At 38.6% G+C, this 19,121-nt stretch overlaps 1 protein-coding gene across 9 annotated transcripts in view; it reads left to right on the top strand.

Moving 5' to 3' along the window:
• Positions 1 to 19,121, top strand: part of Hmbox1 (homeobox containing 1) — an 86,123-nt gene that overhangs the window by 46,148 nt on the left and 20,854 nt on the right. For all 9 annotated transcript variants that reach the window (XM_048330325.1, XM_048330322.1, XM_048330324.1 and 6 more), the window contains exons 5-6: positions 11,006 to 11,116; positions 14,940 to 15,093. In XM_048330325.1, the coding sequence (XP_048186282.1) occupies positions 11,006 to 11,116; positions 14,940 to 15,093 (265 nt within the window). The remainder of the gene's footprint in view (positions 1 to 11,005; positions 11,117 to 14,939; positions 15,094 to 19,121) is intronic.

Genomic DNA, 19,121 nt, shown 5'->3' with positions numbered 1-19,121 from the left:
CATTTTCCTCCTGTCCTGTCCAGCCATTACATGAACAGAACAGAACTTACCATAGCAGAGAAAAGATCCTACTAGATTGAAGTGAATTAGTGAAACCTAAGTAAAGGCTGGCTCTCATAATTATTTACCTACGACAGAGTAAGTCTCGGTCATAAAGTCTTGTGGTCACCAAGCACTTATTCCTTAGTGTATTTGATTCGTATATAAGCAGTTTTGTGCCTTTTAACAAGGAAGTCAAGTATACTTACGAGAATATCTACCTGATGAAATCTATCCAATAGTAGTAAAGTTTAGGATATAAGGTTCCAAAATCTTGTTCCGAAACAGTTTCTCTTAAAGTCATTTAAAAAAGTTCAACTCTGATATGTGAAACTATGCTTGCAATAAACATGGGAACAAATGGTGCATAATAGCAGAAAATGCTAAATAAAAAAAGTGTAGTGAGGTACAAAATTATAACACATGTGCTGTTCCAGAAACAAATACCAAGATTTCTTTTTATAGATCTGGAGGATTTCTATAATAAGATAAACAAGAAGTTCATGGGTGAGGTCTGTATAAATAATATCCTACTGATAGGAAAAATGACAGTATAAACAGGATATAATAACAGTGCCTGCAGATTTCCCAGCATGCTATTTGTAGCTCCTTTGCAGTCACAGCTGCTCCCACCAGGGGTGGGTTTTTACCTCTGTGAGAGGTTGGCCAGGATGCTAAATTCTCACCAACAATGGTAGGCTGGTGAGCAGAGCTTTTACTTTATAAAGTAAACGGATGCATCCTATATTCACTTTCAGAGTAAAATGTTATCCTGAGCTGCTTCAGAATTCTTAAAACAGGCTCTGTTGGGGGAGAGCAATGGAAAGGATGACTCAGATCAAGATATACTATACACATAAATAGACATGTTAAATTGAACTCCCCCCCTTGTACAACCATTTGAAGATAAAAGTAAAAAAGACAGCCAAATAAGTAAATAAACCGTATTTTAAAAATCTTTTTTTTTTTTTAAATTACTGACTTCTGGGAGAATCCAGGCATGAGGATTAAATGAGCAAATGGGCAGAGGTTGATGAGTGCTTATCAGCCAAAGAAATACACAAATTGGATTCATGTACTCTTAAAAAGATAAATACATGGAAAAGAAAGACACATTTAGCATCTCTAATTTTAAAAAATGTATCACCATTTTGCTTTCTTAAATTTCAGTAGGATATATTGGAAAAGCAGCAAAATTCCAAGGTTCTCATCTCTGTTCTATTAAAATTGCCTTGTGAGCCAGACCCTCATTTTTCTTAGTTAAGAAGATGAAGAGCTTTGACCAGTTGGTTTCTGTCTTAGTCCATTCAGGCTGGCAGCGGTAGCCGAATACTATATAGAGTAGGTAGCTTAGGAGCAGGAGACATTTATTTTTCACAGTTCTGAGGATCTAGAAGTCTGAGAGGAATGCAGATCAGGAGTCAGGTGACAGCCTGCTTTCTCCTTCTCCTTTTTGCTGTGTTTTCACATGGTAAAAGAGATTTGGAGTGTATCTTGAGCCTCTTAGAGTACAAACTCTATTCATGAATGTTCTGCCCACATGATTTAGTCACCTTCTAAAGGCCCCACCCCTCAATACTGAAGATGAGGAGGCCCTAGGAATTTATTTCTACAAGTATATTTTCTAGTTGTGGATTCTGTGCTTTTAAACTGGAAGTACACTCAGCAGATAGGTATGTTACCATTATCTAATAACTACCATTCCTAACACGTTCTGAAATGGTTTCAGAAGCGTTGTAACTATATTCAAACATCTTTCCTTTTTGTCTTCAAAATGAAAGATGAAAATATTAATATGCAATATATTAACTTCTTTACAAGGAATTATTGTATTGATCTCTTCCCTAATCAGAAAAGTTTGGCCCAGATGTTAAAAATTGAAGTGTCAGTATACTTTTATAAAAAAATGAGCTTCCTGGCTGGGAATATGGCCTAGTGGTAAAGTACTCACCTCGTATACATGAAGTCCTGGGTTCGATTCCTCAGCACCACATATATAGAAAAAGCTGGAAGTGGCACTGTGGCTCAAGTGGTAGAGTGCTAGCCTTGCGCAAAAAGAAGCCACGGACAGTGCTCAGGTCCTGAGTTCAAGCCCCAGAACTAGCATCCCCCCCCCCCAAAAAAAAAATGAACTTCCAGGGGCTGGGAATGTGGCCCAGTGGTAGAGCCCTTGCAAGCATGCAGGAAGCCCTGGGTTGGATTTGCTTAGTTAGCACCACATATACAGAAAAGGCCGGAAGTGGCACTGTGGCTCAAGTGGTAGAGTGCTAATCTTAAGCAAAAAGAAGCCAGGGACAGTGACCAGGCCCTGATTTCAAGCCCCAGGACTGTGCTCTCCCCCCAAAAAGAAGAACTTCCAGGATTGTGGATTTAGCTAGGTGGAAGAACTTGCCTAGCAAATACAAAGCCCTGAGTTCCAGCACCAGAAGAAAAAAAAAAGCCTAAAAAAATGAATTTTATTGTCTAAAGCAGTTTTTGGTTCCCAGCAAAACTGAACAGAAATTTCAGAGGTTTCCTATATACTTTATACTTTACCTCTTATTCACAGCCTCGTCAGCTATCAAAATCCAGAGTGATTGACTTGTTAAAATCAATGAACCTTCTTTGGGCTAATTGGGTCTTGGAGCCAGAAAGTTCTTGGTCTCACCAAGGAAAGAACTCAAGGATAGGCACAGAGGATACAAGCAGGAGCAAGTTAATTAATGCAAAGCAAAGCAAAAGTGCACCCTCAGATCAGTCAGGAAGGCTGGAGAAAGAGAATCGCTAGAGGTCCCAGGCCTTTAAGCTTTTATTGAGATCTGCAGGCATGAGATGGTCAGTTCTGGAAATCCAGCATCATGTGTCGTTAACTCCATTATGACATTTCCATTCGTGCATGCAATGTACTCCATCTTTTTAATTGTTAAATTTATAGAATTTATTTTTACATTAGAGAGCTAATATTGGTGGAGCATAAATCATAGACTGATTATCCTGTGATACGGTCAGAAATAATTTTGCTAATTTAATACTATTTTAAAAAATCAGTTCTTACCTGATGGATTTTATGTAGATCTCCAATTTGAAGGCTATTATCTCTGTGCAGTTATATTTTTTTTTCCTTTCTTTGTCAGTCATAGGGCTGAACTCTCAGGGCTTGAGTGCTGTCCCTGAGCTCTTTCACTCAAGGCTAGTGTTCTACCACTTTGAGCTACAGCACCACTTTTGGTTTTCTGGTACTTAATTGGAGATCAGAATCTCACAGACTTTCCTGCCCAGGCTGGCTTTGAATCTCGATCCTCAGAGCTCAGCCTCCTGAGTAGCTAGGATGATAGGCATGAACCACTGGCACCCCAGTATAGTTATGTTTTTGTTAAGAGAAACTTTCAGCATTTTCTCTGAAGGAACTTCATGTATCAATGTTAGAACTATTTTCACACAGTGCCTTTGTGATTTTCTGTAGTCTTTTAGCTCTTAGGGAATATAAACAGATGTCTTCCTCTGGTTATTCTATTCTTTCTATATCATTTTTTTCTATCTTCTTCACCTTGTAGGCAAACTGTTTTCTTGTAAACCTTACAACTTGATGTTACTTCCTCTCCTCACTTCCTTAGGAAAAATACAGCCTTCACATCTGATTGCTCATATTTTCTCACTCTGGCGACAGCTAAGTGAGAAATTGGAGTGAATATAATTTTTGAAGATACTCGGTTGTTGGTAGAAAATCAGTTCTCTATGATGATTGAAATTCATGTGTCCTGAAGGGATGGGCCTTTTATCATCTCAAATGTAATGCACAGAATTTTCTGTCTTTAGTGTGAAAGTTAGATAGGTTGTCAAGTATAAAATGAGATCCAGCTCTTCCACCGGTATTTAAAGTAGGAACTGCATTTAAACTAATTTTACTCTGCCATAAGGCTTTTCAATCACTTATAAAGGTTAAATATGGATGTGTTTTTCCCTCAGCCAGTAATTTTCTATTTTTATTTCTCCTCAACTCTCTTTTTTCCTCTAGGCCTGCGCATTAAACTCAGGGCTTTGTGCCTGCTAGGCAAGTGCTCTACCTGTTAGGCCTCTCCTTGAGTTCTACTTAAATCTTATTTCCCAAGCTTGTGGAGAAAATCCTGTACCTAACTTGTAATGCTCCTTTGCTTGTTCAGTAAATTATTTCTGATAGAATTCAAGTTTTCTTATGTTAAAAAGCCAACAGGAGTTTAGTAGTTCACGTTTATAATCCTAGCTATTTGGAAGACTGAGATCTAAAGATCTTAGTTCAAGGCCAGCCTGGTCAGAAAAGTTCACTAGACTCCATATAAAGGCCCTGAGAATAAACTCTTACTACTGTCCCTCCCAAAAAAGCTAACAGGAGGGGCTGGGGATATGGCCTAGTGGCGAGAGAGCTTGCCTTGTATATACATGAGGCCCTGGGTTCGATTCCCCAGCACCACATATACAGAAAACGGCCAGAAGTGGCGCTGTGGCTCAAGTGGCAGAGTGCCAGCCTTGAGCAAAAAGGAAGCCAGGGACAGTGCTCAGGCCCCGAGTCCAAGGCCCAGGACTGGCCAAAAAAAAACAAAAAACAAAAAAACTAACAGGAATCCATTTCCAAAATCCATTTCTATAATCTAGGAAGAAAATACGAGGGAGGATAGCTAATTAAGTAGCAAAACTTGAAGTAGAACAATAGCCCATGTGAGTCTTTAGTCAATATTATAGCTTCCTGCAGAAGGCTCTCAACAGAGTAAATGCCTTTAAAAAACTTATAGATATGACACTTTATACATTAAGTAATTCTGTTTGTTTTTCATGTTTTATAACAGGTGTGTGTGTACGCGCACGCATGCACACTAAACCTGGGTTTTGAACTCAGGGTCTGAGTGCTGTTCCTGAGCTTTTTTTTGCTCAAGGCTAACTCTCTACTTGACCCCAGCTCTATTTCCGGCTTATTGGCCATTTGATTGGGGAAAAGAGTCTCATGGACTTTCCTGCCCGGGTTGGCTTTTGAACAGTGATCCCCAGATCTCAGCCCCCTTAGTAGCTGGGATTGCAGGCTCGAGCCACCAGCCCTTGGCTGAAGAATATCTTTCACACCATTGTGTGACCATTTTTCTCAGTCTTTGGTTTAGCTTTATCATTATACATATAGCCATCAAAGTGAGTTATAGACAGCTCATGGCTTTGCTTTTTACTAATGCACAGCCTTTAGCTGAGATTTTTTTTTCTTTGAGACTGAGAGCTTTTATTTTTACCTATAATTTATTTAACACTTACCAAGTGCTAGATGCTGTGTTAACTGTGTTATATATTTGAGAAGCAGGTGTTAACTTCCTCAGTTACAGATGAGAGCACTGAGGCTAAAACAGGTTAAGTAATTTGCCCATAGTCATACAGCTGGTTGTTACTTGTTTTGCTTCAAAGCCAGCAGTGCTTTTCAACAGAACAATTCAATATAGGCAGGACGTGTAATACGTTGTTCAAGAGCATGACTCAAGGATGGACTGCCTGGGTTCAAAGTCTGATTTCACTTGCTTATTTGCTTACTGATTTTACTTGCTTCCTCTTCAGGAAACTGGTAATAGCGGTACCTACAGAAGAGTGTTCTTCTGTTTAAGATGGAATCTTGCCGTGTAACTTGGGATGGCCCTTTGAGCACTGTGCCCAAAGCGATCCTACTGCCTCAGCTTCTTGAGTGGCTAGGACTGCCAGTATACACCGCTCTTCCAGATTCTAAACCAGCTCTTGAGTGGGTTAGTAAATGAGCTAGCTTAGGTGAAATCCACATGGCCCATAGTAAAAGCCTTTGACAGAAGTTTTTCTATTGATCACCTGTCAACCATTACAACTGCTTAATTTTCACCAAGCAGCCATGGCCCATTCATCTCTCCCCAAGTCTACCTTTGTGAAACTAAGTTTCCTGAGACTAAGAAAGTTAACCACAATTTTTATTGTGCTGGATAATAATAATAAGCTTACTGAAATAAAATAAAAAACAAGTTTACCTTTTATTTATGTGCGGGGGGTGGCGGATCTCACTATATTGCCAAGGATAGTTTTGAATTTCTGAACTCAGAAGATCTTACTGCCTCAGGCTCCAGTGTGTAATCCTTGACTTAAATTTATTTTATTAGAACACATATTCCTGTGGTTCCGATTTCGGAAATTCTTTCACAAGGGTATATGATGCTGAATTGCCTCTTCCTGTCTTTCAATTGTTGTCCTTCTTCCTGAGACAGATACATACTAGTTTCTTCAAAGGTATTTTATGCATTTATAAGCAAATACACATATATGAGTAGCTCTTTTCCTCCTTTATGGAAGATAGTGATGTGCCTTGAGCAGCATTGTGTCTAGCCTTTTAAAAATGTGATACTGGCATTTGAACTTGGAGCCTCATGCTTTCTTGCTTAGTCCACTGACACTACCACTTGAGCTGTGTATGCTGAAAGCCCTGCTTTTTGCTAGTTCATTTGTAAATGGAGTCTCATGGACTTTTTTGCCCAGGCTGGCTTTGAACTGTGAGCCACTGAATTTCAGCTTCTTGAGTAGCTCACTGGTTTGAGCCACCAATGCCTAGCTAAACTTAGATTTGTTAACGCGGAAATTATCCCATGTTAGTACATAAAGGGTATTATTACTGTAAATATATATACATATATAATATACACTATTTTCTGGGTACTGTAATTTTTAACCATTCATATCAAGAAGTTTAATAACTATTTCAAGACATTTTGCATGAGACAAAGGGAGGGAGGGAAAAATTAATGTAACTGCATTATTGAGGGTAAATTACAGAAAATTATTTGATATTTCACTTTTCAATTGTTAAACCATCCACTAATTTAAAAGGAGCTATTCATGAAGATTTTATACTTTAGATGGATGCTCTTTTCATCAAAGGTTTTTCAGTTGTCCTGGCTAAGAATCCACACTGTAGGAATAAGAATTAGAGAGAACAGAAGAATTGTGGCAAGAAAAGGTGGTTGGTTTCAGTAAGCGTGTAAGAGTTAGGCAAAAGGTAGAGTGAATGTGAAACAGAGATAGGATACACAAGAAGAGCAGATAGAGGATGTAGATAAGAAATTAAGTAAGCTTTCTGAGGATCCGCGAGACATTCTCATTGCAGCCACCCAGCCCGTGGCTGGAAAGAAATATCTGGTGCCCTGAAAATCCTTGTATTTGATGATGCTTTAAGTCATGATTGTTGATCATCAATACATGTAGAGGAAGGGTGATAGAGAAAAGATGATTAAAGATGGAACCTGGGGGCTGCTGATTTGGGGAGCTAGCAAAGCAGCCCCTGAAGTGGACTGAAAAGATGCTTTCAGTTAGAAATTGCATCCAACCTTTCCAAAGATGAAGATGATGTCAGTGGTGAGGACTGTCACACTCCACAGGAAGTGGGAGGAAAATAAGATAGAAATGTTTATTCATGTTATTAGTATTAGACTTTGAGAAGTCTGGATTATGGTGGAGCGCCCTCTAGTGGAAGGGAGAATGGTATTCAGCAGCTGGAAAGAGCCTGATAAAGCGGAGCTCAGAACATAATGTGACTGGGGCAAAAAAGCCTTTTTCTTCTTTAATGCGATGTAATTATTTTATTACAGGAAAGGATTAGGGTGTTTTTTTTTCCTCTTAATTATTTTAGTTATATGTAAATTTGTTTCTTTTGTCTGTTATAGCTAGTCTTGAGTAGCTGAAACTTGGGGAGAAAGATTTTCTTCAGCAGTGAGAAGTAGGGAGAAATTTAGAAATTTTCTCCAGGGAGTAACAGCAAAGTAGACAGTGAGAAGAAACTTCTGGAACTTTGGATACCAAGCTTAACTGTCACATCAGACCCAGAAAGAACTTTTCCTATCAATGAGTGCTAAGAAAAATCATTGTAAAATATGCCATTTTATATGTTGTTGTTTTTTTTTTAAGTACCTCTTTTGGGAAAAAAATGCCTTATTGACTTTATTCTACACTTTGTATGAAAAGTTATAGAGGAGAACTTCCTTGTTTCCTTCTCACACAAAAGATGAGAAAGTCAAGCAGCCTATATCACTTTCCTCTTTTTTGTTTTATTAAATTCATGATTATAGAGAAAAGTGTAAAACAACATGTACATAATTAATTCTCAGTGCTTAACTCAGAATTAGAAAAGGGGTTTTTATAACTTTATTTACAATGTTATAATTAAAATTTATAGTATTTAGCAAAAAACTAAATTCATATGAAGTTAGCTAAAACCTAAATTCATATGCATTTTTAGAAAAACATTAAGAAAGTTATATAGAGGTAGGAATGTAGCAAAAGTAACTGCTTTAAATTGATATTGTGTGTCTCTGGTTCTCTATAAAAAGCTCTGTTGTATAAAACTATCAAATATGTAAAACTATATAGTCATAGAAGTATCTGCTTTTTCTTTCATATCAGGAATATCTTTCCTTGTTAATACATAGCCATTTACTTTTTTTTTTAAGCTTATAGAATTTTTAAAACCTTTTGGGAGGAACTTTTTAAAGAACTTTTTGACGCTCTCAGGGCTCGGAGTCAGGGTCCTCTCACTAATGGGAAGCTGTTGCTGGGTTCCTGGTGCACCACCACCTTGCAGTGGCCGCCGTAGCTGACTTGGAATCCCATATTCCTGTTCTCAGCCTCCCAAGCAGCCACGATTGCAAGTGTAAGCTCTGCTTAGGGAAGAAAATTAAATATGTATACAGCAGGCGATGACTTAGTGACTTTAAAAAGTAAAGAAACCCACAGAACTGTCCTCCAGGTAAGTTACAGAGCATTGCTGGTCACCTCAAACCTTCCTCATCCTCGGCCTTCTCCCTCCTAGTTAGGTACCAGCATTCTCATTTGCATCCCTAGAGCCATATGAAGTTTAAAACTTTTTATAGAGTGACTCATGTAACTGTGACTTCACCAGTGTTATTTTTGTGAAATTGACCTGTGTTTGTATTTAATAGTTATCCTCTTTGTATTTGGTAAATATTGGTCTGGATTTGGTCTGTAAAGTAGGATATGCAGCTGTGGCACTGCACTCTGCTGTTGAAATGCATTTAGCTTCTCCACACTGGATCCTGTTTAGGGCAGTGCCATATTATGAAGCTTCTTGTTCATATCTTTTGAACCTAATCCTATTGCACTTGTACACATTTTTGTGGGCTATTTACCTAATAAAGACATTGCTAAGTAATATCTTTACATATATTCAGCTTTAGTGAGTTTTATCCAGCTGTTGTATGAAGTAGCCATGTCATTTTACCCTTGTATCAGATTTCCATATTTCTCCCTGTCCTTGCTAATACTTAGTTTTAATGGCCTTTTGTTGGATCGGTTCATTTTTCTCATTTGTTCTGTTGGGTTTTAATAACATTTTAAAAAGTAGTAATTTTAAATGTCTGCCGGTACTTGGTTATATTCTTATGCCATTATTTAATGTCTTTTGCTGGGCACTGGTGGCTTACACCTCTAATCCTAGCTACTCAGGAGACTGAGATCTGAAGATCAAGGTTCAAAGCCAGCCTGAGCAGCAATGTCTTCAAGATTCCATCTCCAACTAACAAAATGCTGCACTGAAGGCATGACTCAAGTGGTAGTGTGTCAATTGTGAGCAAAAATAAAAGTTGAGCAAGACTGTGAGACCCTGAGTTCAAACCCTAGTGCTGGCACAAGGGAAGGGAGAGAATTAAGTGCTTGTAATTGCTTGGGTTTCAGAAAACAGTTTAAATGTTGTCTTTTGCAGTAGAAAAATATTTTTAGTCAGAAAACTGCTTCATAGTTTTGCATTTTAACACCAGTTACCCCAAGTTTCCTCAAGTTTTCTTTATTCTTTGGAGATACTGGGATTGGAACTCAGAGTCTTGGTAAGCAAGTACTGTACTACTTGAAAGTAGGCCAAAATCGTGTACCCAGCCCCCTAAGCTTTCTTTTAACTAAGTTTCTATGTGAAACTCAATAGGAGCTGGCTTTCAATGAATTAAATGTGTTGACCAAGCCTCCTGCTTTTTCTTTTGGTGCGATTGCTTCCTGATAGCCGCTTTTCCTGTTGGTCATTAGGTCTTTAAACAGGTGTTAGCAAAGGTAGCAGTCAAGTAGTGTGCAGTTACTGCTGGTATTCTTTGGGGGGGGTTTAAGGTCTTGGTAACCCTCTGCCATGGTCTTTTGGAAAGTACTCTGTGAATTTACTATATAGATCTTTGTCTTTACTAATATTTTTTGCTTTTGCCAGTTGTATATTAATTTGTTCAGTTTTTTCAAATAGACTTATGATCAGAATGAGCATTTGGTTCGCACACTAGTAAGTTTTAAACATGCCTTTTTTCCCCTTCCTTTCACATGTGGGGACTGTACATATTTCTAAGTAAGTGCTGACAAAGAACTACTCAATGATAACTGAAAGCTAACCCTATCTGTTTTATTCCATTGCGTGGGGGAGAATATGAGTTAAATGTTTTTAGCTGTTGAGATTTCTTTATAGAGGTCATATTGAAGCATACGTTTAAAATTCTGCCAATTCTTCTATATCCTAATGGTAATAAGTCTAAAATGTTTCAATGAATTAGCAAAGAAGCCAAAAACGTTATTGAAGACAGTGTTTTCAATGACCTCCCCTTTCCTACTCCCTAAATCTTTAAAGCAGTGTCAGTAATAAGTAGCAAAACTTGCCAACTTTTTTTCTCCCGATATCTATTAAAAATTCTAATATTCTAAACCAAATATGTTTGGAGGACAGTGGTAATTCTGACAAAAACTGTTACTTCGGAATGTCTTCATTTATAGGGCCTGGCTTGGAGATGAATCTTAGAAGCCACTGTTAAAAGTCTTGGTCAGTTCGATGCTTTGACTTACCATGTTGAATTCTGAGTATGCTCTGGCCAGCGCAGTGAGCCAACACAGTATAAGGAGCTTGTGAAAGCAGCCCATAACTAGAACCGTCAGAGCCTTCTTAGCGCTACTGCAGCTTCAGCACCCTAGAGCTGTCTCTCTTTCTCCACAGGCATCAGTCAGAGCCGGATCTCACACTGGCTGTTGCAGCAGGGCTCAGACCTTAGTGAACAGAAGAAAAGAGCCTTCTACCGATGGTACCAGCTCGAGAAGACAAACCCTGGTAAATATGCTTGCCTTTTATTTATTGCACCTGAGGCAAAATGTAATTGTTCCATTGGCTCGGCTCCTCTGCTAGCTTCTTCATTAAAGTACTTTCATACTTCATTGTTGTTCCTTTATGCCAGTACACACACACACACACACACACACACACACGTAAGAAAGAAGGTAGGAGCTGGGTGCTGGTGGCTCACGCCTGTACGCCTGTAATCCCAGCTACTCTGGTGGCTGAGCGCTGAGGATTGCTGTGCAAAGCCAGCCCAGGCAGGAAAGTCTTATCTCCAATTAACCACCAGAAAACCAGGAGTGGTGCTGTGTCTCAAAGTGCTAGAGGGCTAGCCTTGAGCATAAAAGCTCAGGGACAGCACTCAGGCCCTGAGTTCAAACCCACAAATGACAAAAAAGGAAGGAAGGCAGATGGGGACAGAAACATATCACAACAACAACAACAAAAATCAGTCTTGTTCATTTCAAGATGATACAGAAGGACTAGGTTCATGAAAGGTAAAAGAATCTACGGAAAACCACAAAATACGAAAATTATTTTTTCATCCATAAACTTAAGTATTTGAAAACAAACAAAATGTGTTCATTCATATACTCTGTGTCTCTGTTCTTGGCCTTCATGCATTTCTGTTCATATTCCCAGAGTGAAGTTCCTTTTATCATTCTCTTCACTTTGTACCCACGTGAATTTTCTCTTTTTCCCTCCTTCCCTTCCTTCTTTTCTTTTTTTTTTTTAAAAAAATTCAAGCTTTTCTTAAGGTGGACTCAAAAAAGAAGAGAACAGATATTTAGGTTAATTTTTTTTTTTACCAGTAATCTAATACATGCAGTGTAGTACTCTGATAAACAGACCCATCATCAGAATTTCCCAGCACCACTCAAAGCCTGCCAAGACTTATAAATAAAAGAGGCTGATGGAAACTAATCAGATGCACTTTATCTTGTTTCTTATGAAAACATTTACAAGAAAATGCCTAGTTCTTTTGAAGAAGCAAGTACTAAATTCAGTGTGGCTGACATCAAAAGATCCCCTTTATTTAATCAAATTAAATTCAGCAGTCCTTTTCTCATGTCTAATTTAAACATTGCTATAGCACATGAGGTTTACTGAGCACCTCTTGGCTCATGCCACTGGTTCTGCATACTTCTAAATTAAACAACCAAAGTCTGACAGGATGCTTATGCAGCAAGTACATGAAGTAAATGCAGAGACAACAGTAAGTGGCCACTACCAATTAGAGTTTGGGGAAATAGATACATGGCACAGGAGAACATGAAAAAAATTACTTGAAGAAAAGCTACCTTCTGTGGATAGAGCAGTAATACGTGTTTGTGCTTGTTCTTTTTATTAGCTGATTAATAAAGGCTTACCCAGGTCTAACCCTGTTAAACAAGATAATTTTCATATCTACAAAGAAATCTCTTTCCAAAATTTTAAGAAATCTATTGGCAAGCTATGAGGGATTGTTTTTCTTACGAGTTTAGATTTGCCAAATGAAAGTAACACAGTTTTGTTTTAATGGGAGCTCAGAAATAGTGTGGAAAAAAAGTTTCTATACAGAAATAAATGCTGACCTGGCTGATACATGACTATAATATCAGCACTGAGGGGGCTAGAACAGAAGGGTTGAGAGTTTTGAGGTCAGCCTGGACTATATAATATTGAGACCTTTAAAAAAAAAAAAAAAAGGAAGGGGGAGAAGCGAGGAGGAAAGTTTACTTTCCTCTAAGGGCAGGCACTTAGCCAGCCCAGAAGTCCCATATTTTACTTTTAAGGAGTTTCAAGGCTTTTATATGATGTTCTTGCACCTAATATCTTTATATTTTTTTCTTAAGAGTCAATAATTTTGAGTCTATTCTTGTGTTGTTCATAGCATCTACTTTGACCTAGTTCATCTTGTTAAGCCAAGAATCTCTAAAGCATTGTATGATGACACATTTGACTAGTTGAGAAAGAGGTAAATAATTATTTTACATCATATACCAGAGAGAATTAAAACATAAAATGGAAACTATCAAAATATTCTGAGTGATATTCTAACCCATATGCCATAATAGGAAATATTGGCATAATTGACTACATAAAAGTAAAGATTACAAAGAAGACCATAAATAAAAAGACAAATGACAATCTGGTAAAAAAAAAAATTACAGTATGTATGACTACCAATTGATGTGGTTCCTACATATCAGTAGAACAAGGGATAAAAGATAAGGAACATATCATAGTCAGGAAATGGAAAAGGTTCTTAGTCTTACTAATAGTAAAATATCATACCTTTAAGAGAATTTTCCCCCCAAACGTATGTACCTGAATAAATAATACTTAGAGTACTCAGGGTCTTAGTGGATGTGGGGAAATAAACCACTGGGGATGGTTGCCGTTCATATGGTAGCACCCCCAAAGTAGCAGCTTAACACAACAAAGATTTTCTTGGTTCTTATAGATAGGATCCAGGAGTGGCTGAGATAGGCGGGGCAGGATCAATGTTCTTGTGAGATTTCAGACACTGGAACTGAACAGTCCACTTAAAGAGAGCTGCTCACATGAACGTTGCAGGCCCTGGCAAACTGCTGAGCAATTTGAAGAATGAGGATGGGATGGGAAAGACTGCAGGAAAATCAGAGCTGGACAATGGTACACGACTATAATCCAGGCACTTGGTGGGTGAAATCAGGAAGAGCAGAAGTTTAAGACCATTGTGGTCTATGTAGCAAGTTGAAGGCCAGTGTGGTAGTGAGACTTGTCTCAACAAAAGGGATAAGGCTGCCATCTAGGCAGTTCATACCTGTAGTGCCAGCTACTTGGGAGGCTGGGGTAGGAAGATCAATTGAGGCCAAGAGTTAAAGGCCAGCCTGGGCAGTGTGGCAAAACGTCATCTTAAGAAGAAAGAGGTGGATAAGAGGGAAGAGAAATGGAAGAATAGATCTACAATAAACCTATATGAACTGAAATAGAAACACTACCCAGAGTGTTGCTTGAATACTAACATCTGTTAATATGTGCATAAGCTCCACGAGTTCTGACCTGCCTTGTAAGGGTTTGGATTAAACCGGAGACAAAGGGGATTTTTTTGTTTTTCCCTTTTTTGGTCCGTCATGCAACTTGAACCCAGGGCCTGGGTACTGTCTCTGAGCTTTCACTCAAGGCTATCACTCTACCACCTTGAGCCACAGCACTACTTCTGGTTTTCTGGTTAATTGGATTTTCCTTCCTGGGCTGGCTTCAAATTATGATCCTCACATCTTAGCCTCTTGAGTAGCTAGGATTATAGGCATGAGCAACCAGTGACCAGCCAACTTTTTTTTTTTTTTTTGATCAGAGAAGTCAAATGATCATGATCATACTTTGAGAAGATGAGTTTAACAGTGTAAGGAGTGAAAGAAGAGAGAGGGAGCTGGAAACTGAGCTCTAAGGACATACCAAGCGCTGTTGAGATTCAAGAAATAAGTCAGTGGAAGTCAAGATAATGTGACTTTTCCTTGGGACTTCCAAAAGTGGTGGTTAATTGGAGATAAGAGCGTCATGTACTTTCCTACCTGGCTGACGCAACTGCAGTCCTCAGATCTTAGCCTGAGTAGCTAGGATTACAGGCGTGAGTCATTGGCTCTGATTCACTTTGTAAGGGAGAATTTTTAACCTCTTCAACTTTTTATATTGGTCACGGTTTAAAAAACATAAATATTGTATCTATTTGCAAGTTTCAGTAGAAGAGTAAAATTTATTATACTCAGTTTATTCTTGTTTTCATGATATTTTGTAGTTCTGATTTTAATAAATTGCAAGGTATTTGCTGAAAGCCTCTTACTTATTTCAGGGGCTACATTAAGTATGAGACCTGCCCCCATTTCAATAGAGGACCTTGAATGGAGACAAACACCTCCCCCTGTCTCCGCCACATCTGGGACCTTCCGTCTCCGACGAGGAAGTCGATTTACCTGGAGAAAGGAGTGTTTGGCTGTCATGGAAAGGTACATGTTTGCTTTTCCTGGGAGACATTTCCCAAACTTAGGAAAAGAAGGAAGTTTGGCTACATGAGGACAGTTTTTACTTCCAGAAAGTAATTTGGAAGGTGAATTCTAACTCTGTAAGTATTTTAGTATGAAATAAATTGAGAAATCATAAAAGTAGGAGTTCACATCTAATCATCTATTTTACTTATAAATTAGTCGTGCCCTTAGTAATTTAAGAAACTTTAGAAAAATGGTTTTGACCTTATGTCTTTCATATTTTGAAGAAAATGCTTTTTAAAATATTTTTATCCTAAACATTGGGTAATTATTAAAGGAGGCCGTCAAGGGGATTTCCTGAGTACGGAGAGTGGTCTCGTTGAGCGTACTCCCAAAGGTGAGAACATGCATTTTACCTTGGATTCAGTCATTTGTCCTCCCACGGTGTCACCGGTAGCTCCACCGTACCGGGTATTCAGCTATTTTCTCACCTTAGCTTCATTTTTCACATCTGACGTAGTATAAATACATGCTTGTAAGGTGTTTGCTATATTTAGCTTAAACCCTATACTGTCCTTTTAGTTACCTCCTTAGTAAGTGTTCTCTTTGGAATTCTGTTTTGATAAAGAGGTTTATATGCAGCAGAGTGCCGTATTTTCCTGTTTCTCGTCACACTCAAATTACCTAAATGCTAAATATTTTGCCTTCTGCATATCTTGGTGCACATTATTCATATATACGTATATATGAATATATGGACATAAATTATGTATAATCTTTTCCTTTCCCTGGCATGATTGCATTGTTTATTCCACATATTTGACTTTTTGCGTTTTTCCCCCACATATTTGACTTGAAAATATTCTATTACAGAAACATTTACTATCACAAAAGAACAATATTATATGATTCCACTTAGGAAATATCCAGAATAATCTAATCTATAGAAAACACAGAAGAGGATTATTGGTTGTCTAAGCTGAGGAAGACAGAGGTCTTAGACCCGGACAGCTAAGGTGTATGTGGCTTCTTTGGGGAAGGGTGGAAATTTTCTAAAATTCATGATTGTAGTGATACACAACTTTATGAGTATATTGAAAGTATTGAGTACTTCCAATGGGTGAGTGGTTTGATATGTGAATTTCATCTCAGTAAAGCTGCTTGAAGGGAGACATGTAGTATGCTCTTCAGTCTCACAGACAGATACTCACCTTCCACATTTGAAGCTCACTGCAGTCCTTTTTCAGATGAACAGGAACTCACAGAGGTAAAACAACTGCTTAGGGCTACAGGCCTAATAATAGCCAGGCTACAGGCACATCTCTCGACAGGGCTAATCATAGATGAACTGAGAAGAATGGAACTTTCATTTGCATACACACTGTTTCTAAAAGTATATGAACTTGGCTTTGGTTAGCTGTCAAGTCTGATGTTGCTAGATGAACATATTGCAACCTTTTCTTAGTTTAAGAGGATATGAGAATTTAAGTAGGGAAAAGATGGAACATGAATGATAAAATGATTATTGTTGATCCTGGATCATAGGTATTATATTGGCTTACTATGCTCATATAGGTCAAAGACTTTTTTCATATTAACAAAGGTTTTTTTGTGTGTTAGTTTTGTAGAAGATCTGACTAAATTGTAATGAATAAAAGAGAATGAGATGGTTGATAAATATTTATTCATGGGTCCTTTATGAAGTATTTGTTCTGTTAGCAGTAACCCATGCTACCTCACGTAGTTTGTGTATGTGCAAGGGGGATGGTGTCACACTTGAGATAGTTACATCTGTGGATCAAATCAGTTTGAATTGGGTAAGAGATGATGAGCCCAGTAGACCTGGAAAGAGCTGTGTGAGAAGTGGTGGAGGCCTTGTGGCCTCGGAGCCAGGCTTCTGCTGGCCTTGCCTTCTCCTCTGAGAGCAGGGGTTTCCTGTAGCTTTGGCAAGAGCTCTGTCTCTGTGGCAGTAGCGTCTGTGACTGATGCACAGAACAAGAAGACCTGGCTGTGGTACCTTTCTTGAATTAAGGGAGGAAGATAGAACCAAACTTCTATATCTTATGGGTTGTTCTACCAAATGAAGCAAGATAAGAATCTAGTAGAGGCTTGGAAAAGCTTTGGCCAGATACAGGAATATGTTTGACAGTATACAGCAGTACTTGGACTCAGGGCCTGAGCGCTGTCCCTGGCTTCTTCTTGCTCAAGGCTAGCACTCTGCTGCTTGAGCCACAGGGCCACTTCTGGCTTTTTCTATATATGTGGTGCTGAGGAATCGATCCCGGGGCTTCATGTATAGGAGGCGAGCACTCTACCACTAGGCCATGTTCCCAGCCCCCAGAGCACTGGAATTTTAAAAAACACATTTTTCTGTTCACTTAACCTTTATAATCTTCAAAGCAATTTCTAAAAATTAATTCAAAATCTTCTTTCCAGAAGATGAAGGATCAGTATTAAAACAGTTTGAGGATGTCTTCATCCGAAATTTAAGCATCTAAAAATAGATTCTTAGAAAAATATGTGCCTTTATGAACAAAAATAACATCACAAACATATTAACATCACAAACCCAAATTAAATCATAGCTCTAAACTTGGTGTCCTTGCTGTTAATATGATATGTTTATAATATTATTTAGAGACATGTATACAATACAGAAATGTGTTTTACAAGTGTATTATACATCCTGCGAGAATTAACATGGGAGGGACAAATCAGCTTACAAAGCATATTTCTACATCATTGCTTGAGGTTTCTGTAATTTAATTCTCTTGATCTTTACTGTATTTTGGAATTCTTCCCAGGGCAGTTTATTAGTAGTACTTGGATTTTGATTTTAGTCTCTTTCCTTTTTCCCCTTTACTTTTAATTTTTTCAGTGAACACTTAGACTGTGAAGGTTAAGAAGACCAATAGCTCCAGAAACTAAATTCTGTATTTAACTATAGACTGGGTGTGGTTCAAACAACTGCAGTGCCAGCTTGCCTCGTGTTCTGCCAGTCATTAAAATCCCATCCTGCAAGGAATGTTTCTTTTCCTAGCCTCCGACTCTGAAATATGCTGAATTGTGGTGATACGATGATACACAGCACATGTTTTCATATGTATAAATAAGATGAAGACAAAGGAGACTCATAAATTCAAGCTTCGAGTAACTTCGGAAGATCTGTGTCTTCAGTGTTCTTATATAGTGATTTTTAAAACAATAAACTGCTTTTTTTTGGTGCTGCTTACTCTTATTTTATTGACTTAAGTTACCCTTGAGAGGTTTTAAACTTTTACCTAGGAAGTCTTTCTCCAGTTCTGATCTCATTTTTTTTTTGCCAGTCCTGGGGCTTGGACTTGGCCTGAGCACTGTTCTGGCTTCTCTTTGCTCAAGGCTAGCACTCTGCGACTTGAACCACAGCGCCCCTTCTGGCCTTTTCTATATGTGTGGTGCTGAGGCATTGAACCCAGGGCTTCATGTATACGAGGCAAGCACTCTTGCCACTAGGCCATATCCCTAGCCCATGATCTCATTTCTTGAAGCCATGTTTTTCTTTTAATGTGGTTTTCATTTTGTTTCGTTCTGTTCTTTGTACTACTGAAGATTGCAGTTAGGGCCTGAGTTTACTAGGCAAATGCTCTGTCTCCCACTTGAGCCATGGGTATTTGGTAGCTATGCACACACACCCACACACACACACACACACAAACACACACATCAATCCTCCTACCTCTCAGTACTCCTACATGTCTCCCAAGTAAGTACCTGGGACCACAGAATTGGATTATTATGCCCAGCTTGTTTCTGAGATAAGACCTTGCTAACTTTGCCAGGACATGTCTTAAATGCAGTCCTCCTATCTCGACCTTCTTAGTAATTGGGATTATAGAAGTGAGACATCATCCAGGGCCATGTTTGTTCTTATTACCCTGACCAGAGAGAATAAGAAAAGGACACGGGGGCTGGGGATATGGCCTAGTGGCAAGAGAGCTTGCCTCGTATACGTGAGGCCCTGGGTTTGATTCCCCAGCACCACATATACAGAAAACGGCCAGAAGTGGCGC

This window comes from Perognathus longimembris, chromosome 21 (genome assembly GCF_023159225.1).
Source record: "Perognathus longimembris pacificus isolate PPM17 chromosome 21, ASM2315922v1, whole genome shotgun sequence".
Lineage (NCBI taxonomy): Eukaryota > Metazoa > Chordata > Mammalia > Rodentia > Heteromyidae > Perognathus > Perognathus longimembris.
Note: the sequence above shows the minus strand (reverse complement) of the source record. Positions and strands in the feature narration are given on the sequence as shown.